The sequence below is a fragment of the Callithrix jacchus genome, chromosome 11 (assembly GCF_049354715.1).
Source record: "Callithrix jacchus isolate 240 chromosome 11, calJac240_pri, whole genome shotgun sequence".
NCBI lineage: Eukaryota > Metazoa > Chordata > Mammalia > Primates > Cebidae > Callithrix > Callithrix jacchus.
Genome location: NC_133512.1, coordinates 113,382,315 through 113,397,013, shown reverse-complemented (window position 1 = coordinate 113,397,013; position 14,699 = coordinate 113,382,315). Strand labels below are relative to the sequence as shown.

Sequence of the window (14,699 nt, the reverse complement as noted above, 5' to 3'; positions counted from 1 at the left end):
GGGTTATGATCAAAGGATCTGTCAGTTATTTTATTTAATATTTTATTCAATAAACATTTCCTGCAAGTCTACTGTGTGCCAGCCATAGAGTGGTACCACTAGGCATGAAGCATTCAGCAGTTAACAGTTTATACTTTGCCTCTGGCCACATGGGGTTTTTTGCTCATTACTGCATCCATTTATTAGTGAAATATTCCAAGTATTAACCTAATGGTCTGAATTGCTGGCTAGGGATGACTAGATGGGAAAATAAAGGAGCAAAGTAAAAAAAAAAAAAATCACAAAATATGTCACATTTTCCTCTAATCTCCAGCCTCATCAGAGTTGATGTAAGATAGTAATTCTAAAAACCACAGCGGCACCATTTACTAAGCAGTTACTGTGTGCCAGTCTCTGTTTTGAGTGCTTAATTTTTATTTCCTCATTTAATTGTCAAAACAATCCTGTGAGGTAGGTAGTGGAAGACACAAGTAAGAGAGGCTAAGTAACCTGCTCGAGACTGTGCATTCCAGGTCTAAACCCTGGAAGCCCTACTGTAAGTGTTCCGCTCTTGACCACTCTCCTCTAAGTCATTCTCCTCTGCGGAGTGACAGTGAGTGAGGTTCACCTCTTGGATGGCCAGGAAGGTTCGTTTACTGTGTCCTTCCCTGCTTGTGAAAAGTAGGTTGCCCATTTAATAAAACTACTTTTTTTTTTCCATTTTTACTTTTAATTGAAAAATAGAAATAATATACATTTATGATATACATGTTTTGAAATATATATACATTGTGGGATGGCTACCTTGAGCTATGTAATATGTATGACTTCACATACTTATTCTTTGTGGTGAGAACACATAAACTCTGCTCTCTTGGTGATTTCTAGTATCTACACATTGTTACTAACTGTAGTTACCGTGTTGTACATTAGATCTCTTGATCTCTTGAATTTACTCAGCCTGTAAATTTTGTATTCTTTGATCAACATCTCTTCCCCACCGCCATCCCTTGGCCACCATTCTACCCATTTTTCACTAAGATAAAGAAGAGACAACATATGAAAAAATGCTCATCATTGGTCACTAGAGAAATGCAAATCAAAACCACATTGAGATACCATCTCATGCCAGTTAGAACGGTGATCATTAAAAAATCTGGAGACAACAGATGCTGGAGAGGCTGTGGAGGAATAGGAACACTTTTACACTGTGGTGGGAGTGTAAATTAGTTCAACCATTGTGGAAGACAGTGTGGCAATTCCTCAAGGATCTAGAAATAGAAATTCCATTTGACCCATCAATCCCATTACTGGATATATACCCAAAGGATTATAAATCGTCCTATTATAAAGGCGCATGCACACTGATGTTTATTGCAGCTCTGTTTACAATATTAAAGACCTGGAACCAGCCCAATTGCCCATCAATGACAGACTGGACAGGGAAAATGTGACACATATACACCATGGAATTCTATGCAGCCATAAAAAACAACGAGTTCATGTCCTTTGTAGAGACATGGATGAATCTAGAAACCATCATTCTCAGCAAACTGACATAAGAACTGAAAACCAAACACCACGTTATTTCACTCATAGGTGGGTGGTGAACCATGAGAACACTTGGGCACAGGGAAGGGAACAACACTCACAGGGCTAGGTGGTGGGGGTGGAGGGGAGTGGAGCAGAGGGACAGCAGGAAGCGGGGGACGGGGGTGGAGAGGATAGGAAGGGATAACACCGGGAGAAATGCCAGATGTAGGTGACAGGGTGGCATGGGCATGGAGACAGCAAACCACCAAGGTATGTATGCACCTATGCAACAGTCCAGCATACAATTAAAAAAAAAAAAAAAGAAAAGGAGGAGATTGGTGAAGAAGCGTTAATTTTTCTCTTTAATTCTCACCCACTTGTTTTGTGCTTCTGCACAGTGAGGTCCCTTGCAGCTCTGAAAGCAGATTTGGAAACATGTTGAGAGTCCCCTCCAATTAGGGCTGACAGCATCAACCTGGATGTGTCATGTGAGATGGATGTGTATGGTCTAGGGAATAAACAATTTGAATTTGAAAGAAATCACTCAGCCAGGAGCGATGGGGGCCCCTCTGTCTGTACTGCTCAGTGCAGTTCATATTTCAGGAACACCAATGGCAAATAGGGGACCAGGAAAAAAGAAAATGAGTCTAATTTAGAGTCTTCTGCCCATCTGCATAGGAGCAGTAAAAGTTTTGACTAGTAAAAGTTTTGTTCTAATAAATCTTAAATATTTTGAAAATGTAGGAAATACACTCAGAAAACTCTTTTTCAAAGTCCCTTTGGAGAAAATAGAGATTCTGATCATTAATTCTCATAATATTAAAAAATCACAAAGAGTTTTAGTGTATTTACTATTAGCAAATTAACAACAGTGGTTTTTTTGGGGGGAGCCAACCAGGTAGGCTAGGATGTACCTGGGCAGGGGATCTTTTTGAGGGTTAGATGAGATCAGAAAGGGTCAGTGTAGCGGGATGTGGTATTTGGAGATCTTCCAATTGTGGCCTTGCTTTACCATCTACTTTTATTTCTCCATTTTTCCTGCCTTCTTCCACTCACCCTCTCTTTAAAGATCCATTATATCTTGTTTTTGGTCACATTTTATTTTCCTTTCATGTTGATAATATCAGTTAGGAAGCCTCAATGCTTGCTTGTGCCTTCTCAATTTCATCTCTCTTTCCTGCATTTCTTTGAAGGAAAGCGACTTTTCTCATTACGATAATCCTATATATACACCATCTTCATCCCCCCCACCACACGCACACACACCCCAGGGGTTAATAAAGCATTTAACTGGTAATATGTAAGGTTAACTGCAGTGTATTGATTTAGTAAGTAAAGAAAACTCTTTATTAGGTTAAACAGCTAAACTTGAGGAACTATTTACACACCACACTTTAAATGTGTCTACTTAGACAGCAATTTATGAAATATGGTCTTTGATACGTATAGGCATTTAAAAATTTTTCTAATTTAAGTTTATTTGAGTAGTGAATACATTAACAGTTTTTAACAGTCAAATGATTATTAAAAGTTATAATTGAAAAGACTCATTTCCACTTCTCTTCCACACCTGACCCCCACCTCTGCCTCCTGTGGGTACTTAGTAGTTTTTTTGTGAGACTTCCCAGGGTGTCTTTATCTAAAATAAACAAATGAGGATATATCATAAAATATAAAAAATCTATATTTTTATAGAGAGGTTAGTGTAGCAAATACTATTAACTAGATTGATCTGAGCTTGCTTTTTTTCCATGTGACAATATATCCTGGATATCTTTGCACATTAGTACATGAAAAGCGGCCACATTCGGAGGTAGTGGGAGCTGTACAGTATTCCAATATGTAAATATACCACAGTTTAGTTATTCCCTAATGGATGAACTTTCAGGTTGTTCCCAGTCTTTTACCTAAAAACAATTCTGTATTGATCTGTATACCCTGTATGTAGATTATCACATCCATTTTTAGACACAGCTCTCAGAAGAATGTCCCAGAAGTAAGATTTCTGGGCCATAAAGAAGTGCATCTGGAGTTCTGAATAATAGTGCCAACTTGCCTTCCATAAGGGTTCTACCATTTTTCACTCATATCAGTAATATATGAGAATGCCTCTTTTTTCATATGGCAGCAGAGTGTTTTCAAACTTTTGGAACTTGGCCAGTTGCGTTAGTGTAAAAATTGGTATCTCAGTATAGTTTACTTTGCATTTTTCTTATTATGAATGAATACTTTTTTTCTAATGTTTAATGGTCATTGTATTTCTTAGACTATAAACAGTCTTTTCATGTGTTTTGATCTTTTTTATTTTTTACCAAGTTATTTGGGTTTTTTTTCTTCTTGAGTTCTGGCCATCATCTGTGACATAAATTGCAAATATATCTTCCCAGTTGGTTTTTCATTTTATATTTTCATTTATTTTTCTTCTCCCCTTTTTTGAGAAGAAATTGAAGTACAATACAGCTCTTGCTTTCTATAGCATTGGAGAACTGCAAAAATGACCGTGCAAGCTGAAACCACACAAAGCAATCTTAATCAATGAGGATAGTCACGATTGTTTCATGACTTTAAAATGTTCTGTCAAAACATTAAAAAACTTTGAGAGGCCGAGGAGGGCGGATCATGAGGCCAGCAGTACGAGACCAGCCTGGCCAATATGGTGAAACCACATCTCTACTAAAAATACAAATTAGCCAGTGTAGTGGTGCGTACCTGTAATCTCAGCTACAGGAGAATCACTTGAACCCAGGAGGTGGAGGTTGCAGTGAGGCAAGATCGTACCAAGTCTCACTGTACTCCATCCTGGGTGACAGTGAAACTCTCTCAAAAAATTAAAAACTCTCTTCCTGTCATTTATAAATATATACAGAAATGAAAAATGAGAAAACTGATATGTATTCAGTATACTGTAACATTAGAAACATTGAGAATTAAAGTGTCTTATTTTTTGGCAAAATCTTACCAAGAGTAGCTTAGCAGTGCTTGCTACCCCCTTGTATGCTTTACAATAAACAGCAAGCATCTTTTCTGGGCCTCAGCGAATTGCCATACTCCTAAGTTTGCATAGCTGCCAGCATTTTATCTTTTTTTTTTCAATGTTGTGAAATATCTCCAGGAGTTTTTTTAATGTGAAATTTGTTGCCGACATCACTTCCTCTGTCATCTCATCCCTCTTCACCCTCTTCATCCCTTTGGTCACAAGCACCTTCCTCGTTTGTGCTGGCCTGCAGTCTGGCTGTGCCGCTCCAATGGCGACAGTGTCAACATTCCCACGACCAGCTGTTTCTCCCGTAACTCCGGTTACATTCCATTCACATTTCACTTCCAATGTTAACACTTTGCGGTACTTTTATCTTTGTTGGCCAGTTCCCGCTTTCAATTTTCCATTGTTATAAAATATCACATGGGTGTATCAGTGGGAGACAGGGAGGCACCCCAGCTGCATGCTTTGCTGCCTGTATGTGAACTGAGTAACAAATGCACAGTGACCAGTTGCCAGTAGACATTGGAAGAAGTGATGTGATTGGTCACTAATCGTGATGAACGCACATCAGTTATTTATATAGGGATTTCAGAGAAGCTAGCAACAAAGTGTATACTGTAGTTACTTAAATTTAATGTACTGTGGTGACTATACTGTGGTATTGAGGTATGTAAATTATGTAATGGATAGACTGATGTTACTTAACTAAAAAACAGTAGTCACTTCAATTTGTTCATATTAAACCATACAAAGCAGGGGCTGCTGTATAGAAAATTATAAAGAATAATGTAACAAACATCTATAGATTCATCTCTGAAACTTAACAATCATTAACCTTCTGTTATATCTTCTTTGTTTTTATTAAAGGAAATAGATAACTACAAGTAAGGTGGAAGTTCTCCTTTATCCTCCAACTCCCATCCCATTCCCTTTCTTTACCTCTGAACTCACATATCATCATGAATTTTAGAGTATCCTTCATTCTCTCTCTTTTTGACATTTAGACTCATACGTGTAAAGCAGCAGTCCCCCAACCTTTTTGGCACAAGGGCCAGCTTCATGGAAGACAGTGTTTCCATGGACAGGGGTTGGGGGAGAAATGGTTTCGGGATGAAACTGTTCCACCACAGGTCAGACATTAGATTCTAATAAGGAGCATGCAACCTAATTCTTCACACACACAGCTCATATTAGGGTTCATGCTTCTATGAGAATCTAATGTGATGGCTGATCTGACAGGAGGCGGAGCTCCGGTGGTAATACTCACCCAGCCAGGTGAGCTGTGCGGTCTGGTTCCCAACAGGCCGAAGACCCATACTGGTACATAGCCCCTCGGGGGGTGGGGGGATGAAAGGGGGGACCCCTGATGTAAACATTTCAGTGGGAAATATGTAGTCTTGGGGGCGTGCTTTTTAATTTGCATGAAAACTTGTGGTTTTTGTTTTTCACATTTTCCCATGGTTTCTCATAGTCTTATCTCCTTGAATTAAAAATACTTTTTGTCTTCTCCTTCCCTGCCATTTTTAGAAGTCATGTTTTCCATTTCATCCTATTTCTATTCAATTAATGGAGTAATTTATATTTTTAAAAGATTAAAAATTATATAGAGATGAGTATTACTGATGACCTACCCTCTTCACAGAAATAGCCAACACCTAGACATACTCACGTCATCGTGTCATATTTATTTAACATTTTCCCGATAAATGTAATAACCGTCTTACTGTTTGTCTTCCAGATTTATTCAGGAGATTGAACATGCCCTGGGTCTTGGCCCAGCCAAACAGTGTCCTCTTCGAGAGTTTCTCACCGTGTACATCAAAAACATCTTTCTCAATCAAGTCTTGGCTGAGATCAACAAGGAGATTGAAGGAGTCACTAAAACATCTGACCCTTTGAAGATTCTGGCTAATGCAGATACCATGAAGGTGCTGGGTGTGCAGCGGCCTCTCCTACAGGTAATAATACACTTTGAACTTATTATTTTTGTCAGCAGTTTTTATTGACTTGGCAAGAGTCATAAATTAAAAAAGAAGAATTGCCATCTGTTTCTATATTCATCAGGGACAAAACAAGAGAAGATAAATTAAATAGGCACTAGGGAAATTTAGGTTTAATGTAGTTGGATAATGGAAGTTCCTTAAGATCTTTAAGGAAAAACACCAGTTAGTTAGCTTTGGATATGAGAGATGGTGAATCTCATTAACATGCAGGCAATTCCTCATTACTGTGCCTGGAATTTGTCCTTGAAAGGAACTATTTTTCCATTAGTGAATGCATCCCAGAGTATGGAAGATTAACAGGAAGGAAGTTATGATGCCTAACCTCAATTACCAGCAGAAAACTCCCTGTACCTTCTAAGGGCAGACTTGCCTTTCAATGACTTGGCTACCTCACAGAGAATTTGAACCAGTAAACTGGCCTTTACAAGTCAAATCACAAATTCACATGATGGTCTTGTTAATATTGAAATTTTACTTTGTATACAAAAATGGTGTCTTAGCATCAGAAAAAATAATCTGTCAGTAGATATTTTTGATTAATAGGCTTGAGGCATATATTTTATATGCATTTTAGCTAATGACTGGGAGGTAAATATAAAACTAAAAGAAAATTAGTGCAAGTTTAAATTATAGGTAAACATTAACTATGATTACATTGGAATTGAATCCTTATCGTGTTTCTTCATTTAAGAGGATAGACAGTCTCACACTTTTACGGAAATTGTACAATATGAGACTATTCAAAGTGTGGAAGACTTGAGCTTTTCAAAGAGAAGTGGCATAAATGGAAGGGAGTTATACTTGCTCCAGTTCCCTGACCTTACCTGCCTTGACATATGTCTCCCTTTATTTTTCTATGTACATTAGAATTAACAAAAGTGCTGGACCTTTCTTAGGGAAGCATCCTAGTTATGAGCATTCTTTTTTAAGAGCAAGCTTTTTTTATGATGTTGAGAAAATAGAATAGGAAGCTATTCATTTAGATGGTCTAGGTCTCTGTTAGCCAAGCACCTGGTGAAGATCTGTACTGAGTGTGGGGTGCAGTGAAGGGGGAATGCTAAAGGCACGTGCTCGATCCTTCTTCTGCTGGATTGCTCTTCCACCAGCTCTTTGCGTGGCTGGGGTCTTCTCCTCTCTGGGTGTCACTTCAAATGTCACCTCCACTGGAAGGCTTTTCCTGACTGTCCTACCTGCGTAGATCCCCTTTCCTGGTTATTCTCCTTCCTCATTCCCCCTCACACCACCCCAATCTATTATCAATACCAAGGCCAAACCCTATGGACTGTGTCATGGAGGCCCACTTGCCAGGTGACTTCTCATCAGGTTCTGCCAATAGGCAGCATGAGTAGAAGACTGGAAAGTGGGAGGAGAAAGCGGGTGGGTGATTTCTTCCTTTCTTCACTTCTCCCTCTATAACCGGAGTTCTTGCCAGGTGACACATCCTCCATAGCTCCAGCTTTCACTAGACTCTGGCAATACCATTTCTTCTCCTTGCCTCTTGATTTCAGCTGTCTGCTGTTACAAGTCTCTGGGTGCCTCAGTATTCCTTGTTGCTTCTTTCAACCCTGCCCATACCTCTGTAAGTTATTTCTTCATTCATATGTCTTTATTTGAATTATCTGGATAGCAAACTTTTTTTGTCAAGATCCTAGATAGATCTCCCCAGGTAATCAGTATTTTAACACTTTGTTTTTTTCTTCCTAACACTTATCACAACTCTAATTATTAATTAATTTCACTGACTTGTATATTTTCTGTCTTTTTCCACTAGAAGGTAAGTTCCAAACACATACTATAGTGCCAGGCAACAGGAAGGTGCTCAATGAATAACTTATTAAATGAATGCATGATGGATGGATGGATGGATGGATGGATGGATGGATGGATAGATGGATGGATGGATGGAAGGATGGATAGATGGATGGATGGTTGGTTGGAAGGATGGATACTGTGAATAAGTTTTGAGAGTCATAAATACCTGCAGAGTCAGAATGGGGAGATGAGAAATAGAGAGTAACAAAAATATTTTTACTTTTATGTGTTGTCTGACCATATCATTAGCCTCATTTCCATCAGAAAACCTTTTAGTATTTATTTCTCTGAAGTGTCACACTATATGTCATACAGAGCAACTTGAACATGCTAAGAGTACTGAATTTAAAAGGAAAAAAAATGCAACAGTACACTACAGAGTGAATCTATGAACTAATAATGCTGGCTTGTTAAATGTGATAATTTTCAGCTTCAGTAGCAAAGATGAATTAAAACTCTTAACTTGTTGACTACAGTCTGGGCCATGTCAAGGCCATTTGCTACCAGCTAAAGGATGAATCTGGGCAGTCTGTCTATGAGCCTGTCAGATCACTCCCAACCTCGACCCCAGCCATTTTGTACATGTTACTGTGCCTCGTGTCCTTTATGTCACTGTGAGGCTAGGTAAGAACTCCAGCTTTACCTCTTTTCTCTTTGACCTCGTCAAGATATATACAAGTGAATAAATCTTGAGACTAAGACCATTCAAGCTATTAACCTGCAAACTTTTTTTCCCCAGAGCTAACACACCTGCTTCATTTTTTCGGTGATTATATTGCTCTATTTGTTTTTATAGAAATTTTATGAAAATGCAAATTATTTAAACTATATTAATAAGTTTGTTTAATATTCTCAGAGACAGTTATGTATGCAGTTTAAAAAGCAAACAAGGAGCTGATTATTTTCCTTTCCTATCTTGGATATTCTCCTGCCTTATAGTGATTGTAAATTGTTTTCTAATCATTTCCCATACTCAGGCTTCGTTTCTTTTTTTGTCTTCCTCTACATGCACAAGGTGAATTTTATTCTTGAATGTGTTTCTATGTTTCCTTAATATTTAATTCAGCTAACTGTAGGTGGCTAATCCGAAGAAAGAGTAAAAAATCATTTTCAAAAATTTTAGCTGAGAATCCAAAACCAGTGTTAAGAAGGAGCTTGGAGAAATATGTGTATGTGTGAAAGATGCATGTGGGTTAAGTATTCCTATAATTAAGTATTCCTAATTATAGGAAGTATAAATATGTCCTTTAAAGTTCTTCCCTTTGCTAAACTGTTGTTAGGTCACAGAGTAGGAGAGAGGACGTGCCTTTCCCTGAGGCAGCACCCAGTGTCACACAGCATCAGCCCAGCCAGATTCTCCAGGATGGTGGGAGGACAGCTGTCTCAGTGATGCTTCCCTTTGTTTGATGACGGACAGACACAGTGCCTAGGAACTCTGTGAAGAGAACCCCAGGACACTTTGTCCTTGTCTTTCTGAAATGGCATCTGGGCAGTACAGACACTTGGGTTGTCAGAGGCATTTCCATGGGTGCTAACATGTGTTCTCAGTGACTTCACTTTCTAGTCACAGATTCCATAGGAGGGAAGGAAGGAAGTCAGTAGGAAGGAAGAATTGACAAGCAGCATTTTATACATAAAACAACTGTGCAAGTGTTGGCCCAAGCTGATACAGCAGAGTAACACTAGTAGTAATAATAGAAGAAGTAAAAACAGTAAGATAGCAGTTATAATAGTAGATAGTAGAATGATAGCAGCTCACACTTTAGTAGCATTTACTATGAGTCAGACACTAATTCTGAGTGCTTTGTCTGTATTGACTTGTAAGTGTTTAAAATGTATGGCAGCAACTCTGAGTGGTATTCTTTTTATGGTGAGAAAACTGAGAAACAATGAAATTAAATAACTTGCCCACAGTCACATAGCTGCCAAGTAGTAGACTGTAATTCAAACCCAGGCACTGTAACCCTGGAGTCTGTGCTCCCAGCCAGTTCTACTCAAAGTGGATTCTGAGGATTTTGCTTGTCTGCAAGCTGTCTTTCACCAGTCTGCAGTGAGACATAGAGAATTTAGGAGTGAGCATTTAGACACTTAATTTTTTTTAGCATTTTGACATTGTTGAATCCAGTAATAAAAAATTGGGCCTTATGTTTTGTCTATCTTCGTGGGTTTTAAAATTTCTTTTTTCTAGCAATTCATTTTTATATTTTATCAGTATGCAACAGGTTGGTGATAAAAACTGGGCTCTTCAGTTAGAGAAGCACTCTCTAAATCCCTGACTTTTTTATACTGACTAAAGCACAGAACCATCTCATTTGCCTCATTGCCTAAAGCATTTTACAATAGATAGATAGAAAAGCATGAATATGTGTTGTAGTTGGGTCTCTCCTAAATCCGCAGCTTGTCAAATAGTGTCTGCCATAGAGGAAACACTCAATATTTAATAAATAGATGAATGAAAGAGTGAATGAAATGAATTAATGATGATTTCCTTAGTACAAGGACACGCTTGTGTTTTCTGATTATGGTATAAAACTCATGATCTTGGGTTTAAGATTGTTAATGGTGCTTAAATTAAAATGTCACAGTTCTTATGACTCTGATGCCCCAGGATGAGGGCAGGCTTGGACACATCTCATGGTCTTACCATTGAGATCCCTCTGTTGCTATCACTTTTTCTGCAAAATGGCTTCCACCTGTTGCAAGGCAAAGCATGTTGATTCAAACTAAGGAAATCTCTTAAGAGAGAGTACTCATTTCTCCTGAGTCAGATTCTGAACATGGAGTTCTGTAAACAGTCCGTTGAAGTGGATACCATCTCATGCTGTATATGTCTCCCAGAGTACAAATTATTCGTTCCTTAAACATGGGGAGACAGATTGAACTGATTCACTTCAGTTCCCTAGTTTGTCATTGATTTGGAGACCCATTTAATTTATGGCTTCTTTGGTGTCTCCATCTGAAAAAAGAATGAGGGGACTGATGCTTAAGGTTTTTCACCCCCTACCTATCAAATTGCTGAATGGGCAACTATCTATGTGAACAAATATTGCAAGCAACTTTCTTTCTCTATCCCCAATGGAATATCCCATACCCTTGCTACTTAGAGTGGTCTGTGGCCAAGAGCATCAGCCTCTGAATCAGTCTCATATGTACAAAATCACCAGGTGATTTGTGTATACATTAGAGTTTGAGAAACATCGACTTACACCAGTGCAGAACCAAGTGTGGCCCATGGACTGGGAGCATCAGCATCACCTGGGAGCTTATGAGAAATGCAGATTCCTGAACCTTATTCCACTCTGGAAATCTCTGTTCAAACCAGCCCTCCAGGTGATTTTGATACTTGCTAAAGTTCAAGAAGCATTCTTACGAGACAATGTCATCGTGCCCAGCTTGAGGTTAGGAAATGGAATCTAATGTTGCAGGCTCTTAGCTTTGTGGTGAACAACAGTAGTCGTTTTTTAAAAAGGATTCAGCTTTGTTTCATGCAGGCCGAGGAATTGTAAAAACAATATTTGCAGCAGCAGCAGAAGCTGCTTCCTAGTCTAGCACATTGATTTTGCAAAGTTGTTTCCAAGTACAGGATGAGCCTACATTTTCTGGCTCATGTAGGGCAATGTGAGACAGAGGCAGCTTTTCTAATGCTCAGGCTTAAACTCCCACATCATTGGAGGAACAAACATAAGCTGTGCAAGTGCAAATTCTGGGCAGTCTTGAAATGTTTAAAGCATATTTTCATTTTCCTCTCTGCCCCAGTATTTGTCAGAGTGACTTTTGAGAAGTGAAATGGCTAGAATCCGCCTGCAAACACCACACTGTCATCTCTTTCTCTGCCAGCTGCACTTCCCACTTATATCTGCAGGCTTAGAGCAGTGATTCTCTCCATCACTACCCATTAGAATCACCCACAAACTTCCTAAAAATACCACTTCCCAGATCCCATTGATTGGTCAGGGGTAGGACCTGCATGGGCATCAGTGTTTGATATGATGCCCAGATGATCCCAACATGCAGACAGAATTTATACCACTGGCCTTGATCTTTCTACTCCATAGTATCAGTTACTGTTGGGAGAGAGTACATCAAAAATTATTGTTGAAGGCCAGGTATGGTGGCTAACACCCATAATCCCAGCACTTTGGGAGGCTGAGGCAGGTGGATCCCTTGAGGTCAGAAGTTCGAGACCAGCCTTACCAACATGGCAAAACCTCCATCTCTACTAAAAGTACAAAAATTAGCCAGGTGTGATGGCGCACCTGTAGTCTCAGCTACTCGGGAGACTGAGGCAGGAGAATCACTTGAACCCAGGAGGTGGAGGTTGTAGTGAGCCAAGATCGCGCCACTGCACTCCAGCCTGGGAGGTAAAGCAAGACTCTGTCTAAAAAAAAGAAGAAAAAAATTATTGTTGAAGCTTTCTTTAATGCAGTCACGTTTATAAAAGACTTCTCTATTGGATACTTTGAACCGAGCCTTGTACATAAGCCTTGGAATCACACAAATGGATTTAAGTCCCAGCCATTTCATTTGATAGCTTTGTGGCTGTCAGCAAACTGCTTAACTTCTCTGTATTTATTTCTTCCCCTATAAATTGGGAATCTTAAAATCTGTGTCACAGAAACACTCTAGTGGTTCAATGGAATAATGAGTGTAAAACGTACCCCAGGTCACCTGCAGTGACTTCTCCCTGTTCACTGCTCTGTATGCTCCTTAACGCCCCCCTTCCTTCCTGAACTCTACTGACTTCTCCTCAGCCCCTGCCATCTCTGCCCAGATTTTCAACCTGTATCTTCTCATCACCAGCTTTCTGTTTGCCCACCTTCTGTTCTTTCTACTGTAGCACCCACCTAGTAACTTCTCTTTCCGGCCTTTTACTACCCTGGTGTGACAGCAAGAGATTATATTGTTTCACCTCCTTTCTCCTTTTCCTGGAATTGCCAGCTGGTCATTTATTAGCAGCACAAGCAGCATGCAGTGTTTTTGACCATTAAAGCTAGGAGATTTGTTTCTTAAGGCTGCCATGACAAATTACCAAAAACTTAGTGCGTTAACACAAATATATTCTTGCACAGTTCTGGAGGCCAGGAGCCACATTCCCTGCAAAGCTCTGGAGGAGGATCCTTCCTTGCCTCTTCCAGCTTCTGGTGGCTAGTGTTTATTTTTGGCTCTGGCAGCATAACTGCCATTTCCGTCTCTAGCGTAACTTGTCCTTCTCCCCTATATCTCTGTGTGTTCTTTTCTGGCTCTTGTAAGGATACTTTCATTGGATTTAGGGTTTGTCTTATTCCAGGATGATCTCATCTCAATCCTTACCTTAATTACATCTAAAAAGATTTCCATTTAACTCACATTCTGAAGTTCCATGTAGAACTTTGGAGGGAGACATCATTCAGTCTACTACAGCTAGTAACTAGAATGCAGTCAATTCAATTTGCTGTTTTCCTTGAAGACTCTCTGGCAGGAAGCAGTGTAGAAGTATTGCTCTTGGCCAGTCTGGGTGGCACACATCTGTAATCTCAATACTTTGGGAGGCCAAGGTGGGGGTATTGCTTGAGGCCAGGAGTTAGAGATCAGCCTGGGCAATATAGCAAGCCACTGTCTTTAAAAAAAAAAAAGAAGAAGAAGAAGAAGAAAAGAAAAAAATATTGTTAGGTGTCATGGTGTATGCCTGTAGTCCCAGCTACTGGGGAGGCTGAGGCAGGAGGGTTGGATCATTTAAGCTCAGGAGTTTGAGGTTGCAGTGAGCAATAATCATGCCATGGCCCTCCAGCCAAAATGACAGAGTAAGACTCTGTCTCTAAAAAATAAATAAATAAATAAATAAATATGTATTGTGTTAAGGCAATAGGCCCAGGATGGTCTAAATTCTAGATGTCAACCAGGTTCAGAGTGAAAGTTTTTGGTAGGCTGAGTGATTACTGAAGCTCTTACTGAACGTTGGTGGACACAGCTGCTTACAGTGTAATAATTTGCTAGAGATGATTATACCGCTGCTCAAATCAATTATCTCCTGAGCCAAGCCAAGGCACTGCCAGTAACTCCTTCTGGTTTCCCAAGGAAGTGTGGCCAGCAGCAGTAGCATATTGTTTTCATCATATCACATTATGTTCCTAGGAAGAACGTTGCATTTGAGCAGCATTTGCCTCACAGCCAGTTGTTGCTGTGCCACTCTCTGGTACAGAATAGATTCAGCTTTTATTAGTGTAAATAGATTAGTCCCATTTAAGGTCTGCTGGAAGTCATTATGAAAATCATTAGGTTGAAAAGAGAACTGATCAATTGATTTTTTTTTCCCTCTAAGCTCTGAGAGATGGTGCTAATGGTCTCCCTGTGCTAAAATAAGACTTAGAACCATGATGCCTTGGGGTCTAATCTGATTGTTCAATGTTTATCGA

General features: G+C 39.5%; 1 protein-coding gene across 2 annotated transcripts in view; it reads left to right on the top strand.

Annotated features, from left to right (window-relative positions):
• EXOC4 (exocyst complex component 4) overlaps window positions 1-14,699 on the top strand; it is an 808,475-nt gene that overhangs the window by 562,748 nt on the left and 231,028 nt on the right. For both annotated transcript variants that reach the window (XM_002751973.5, XM_035255084.3), the window contains one exon: window positions 6,231-6,450. In XM_002751973.5, the coding sequence (XP_002752019.3) occupies window positions 6,231-6,450 (220 nt within the window). The remainder of the gene's footprint in view (window positions 1-6,230; window positions 6,451-14,699) is intronic.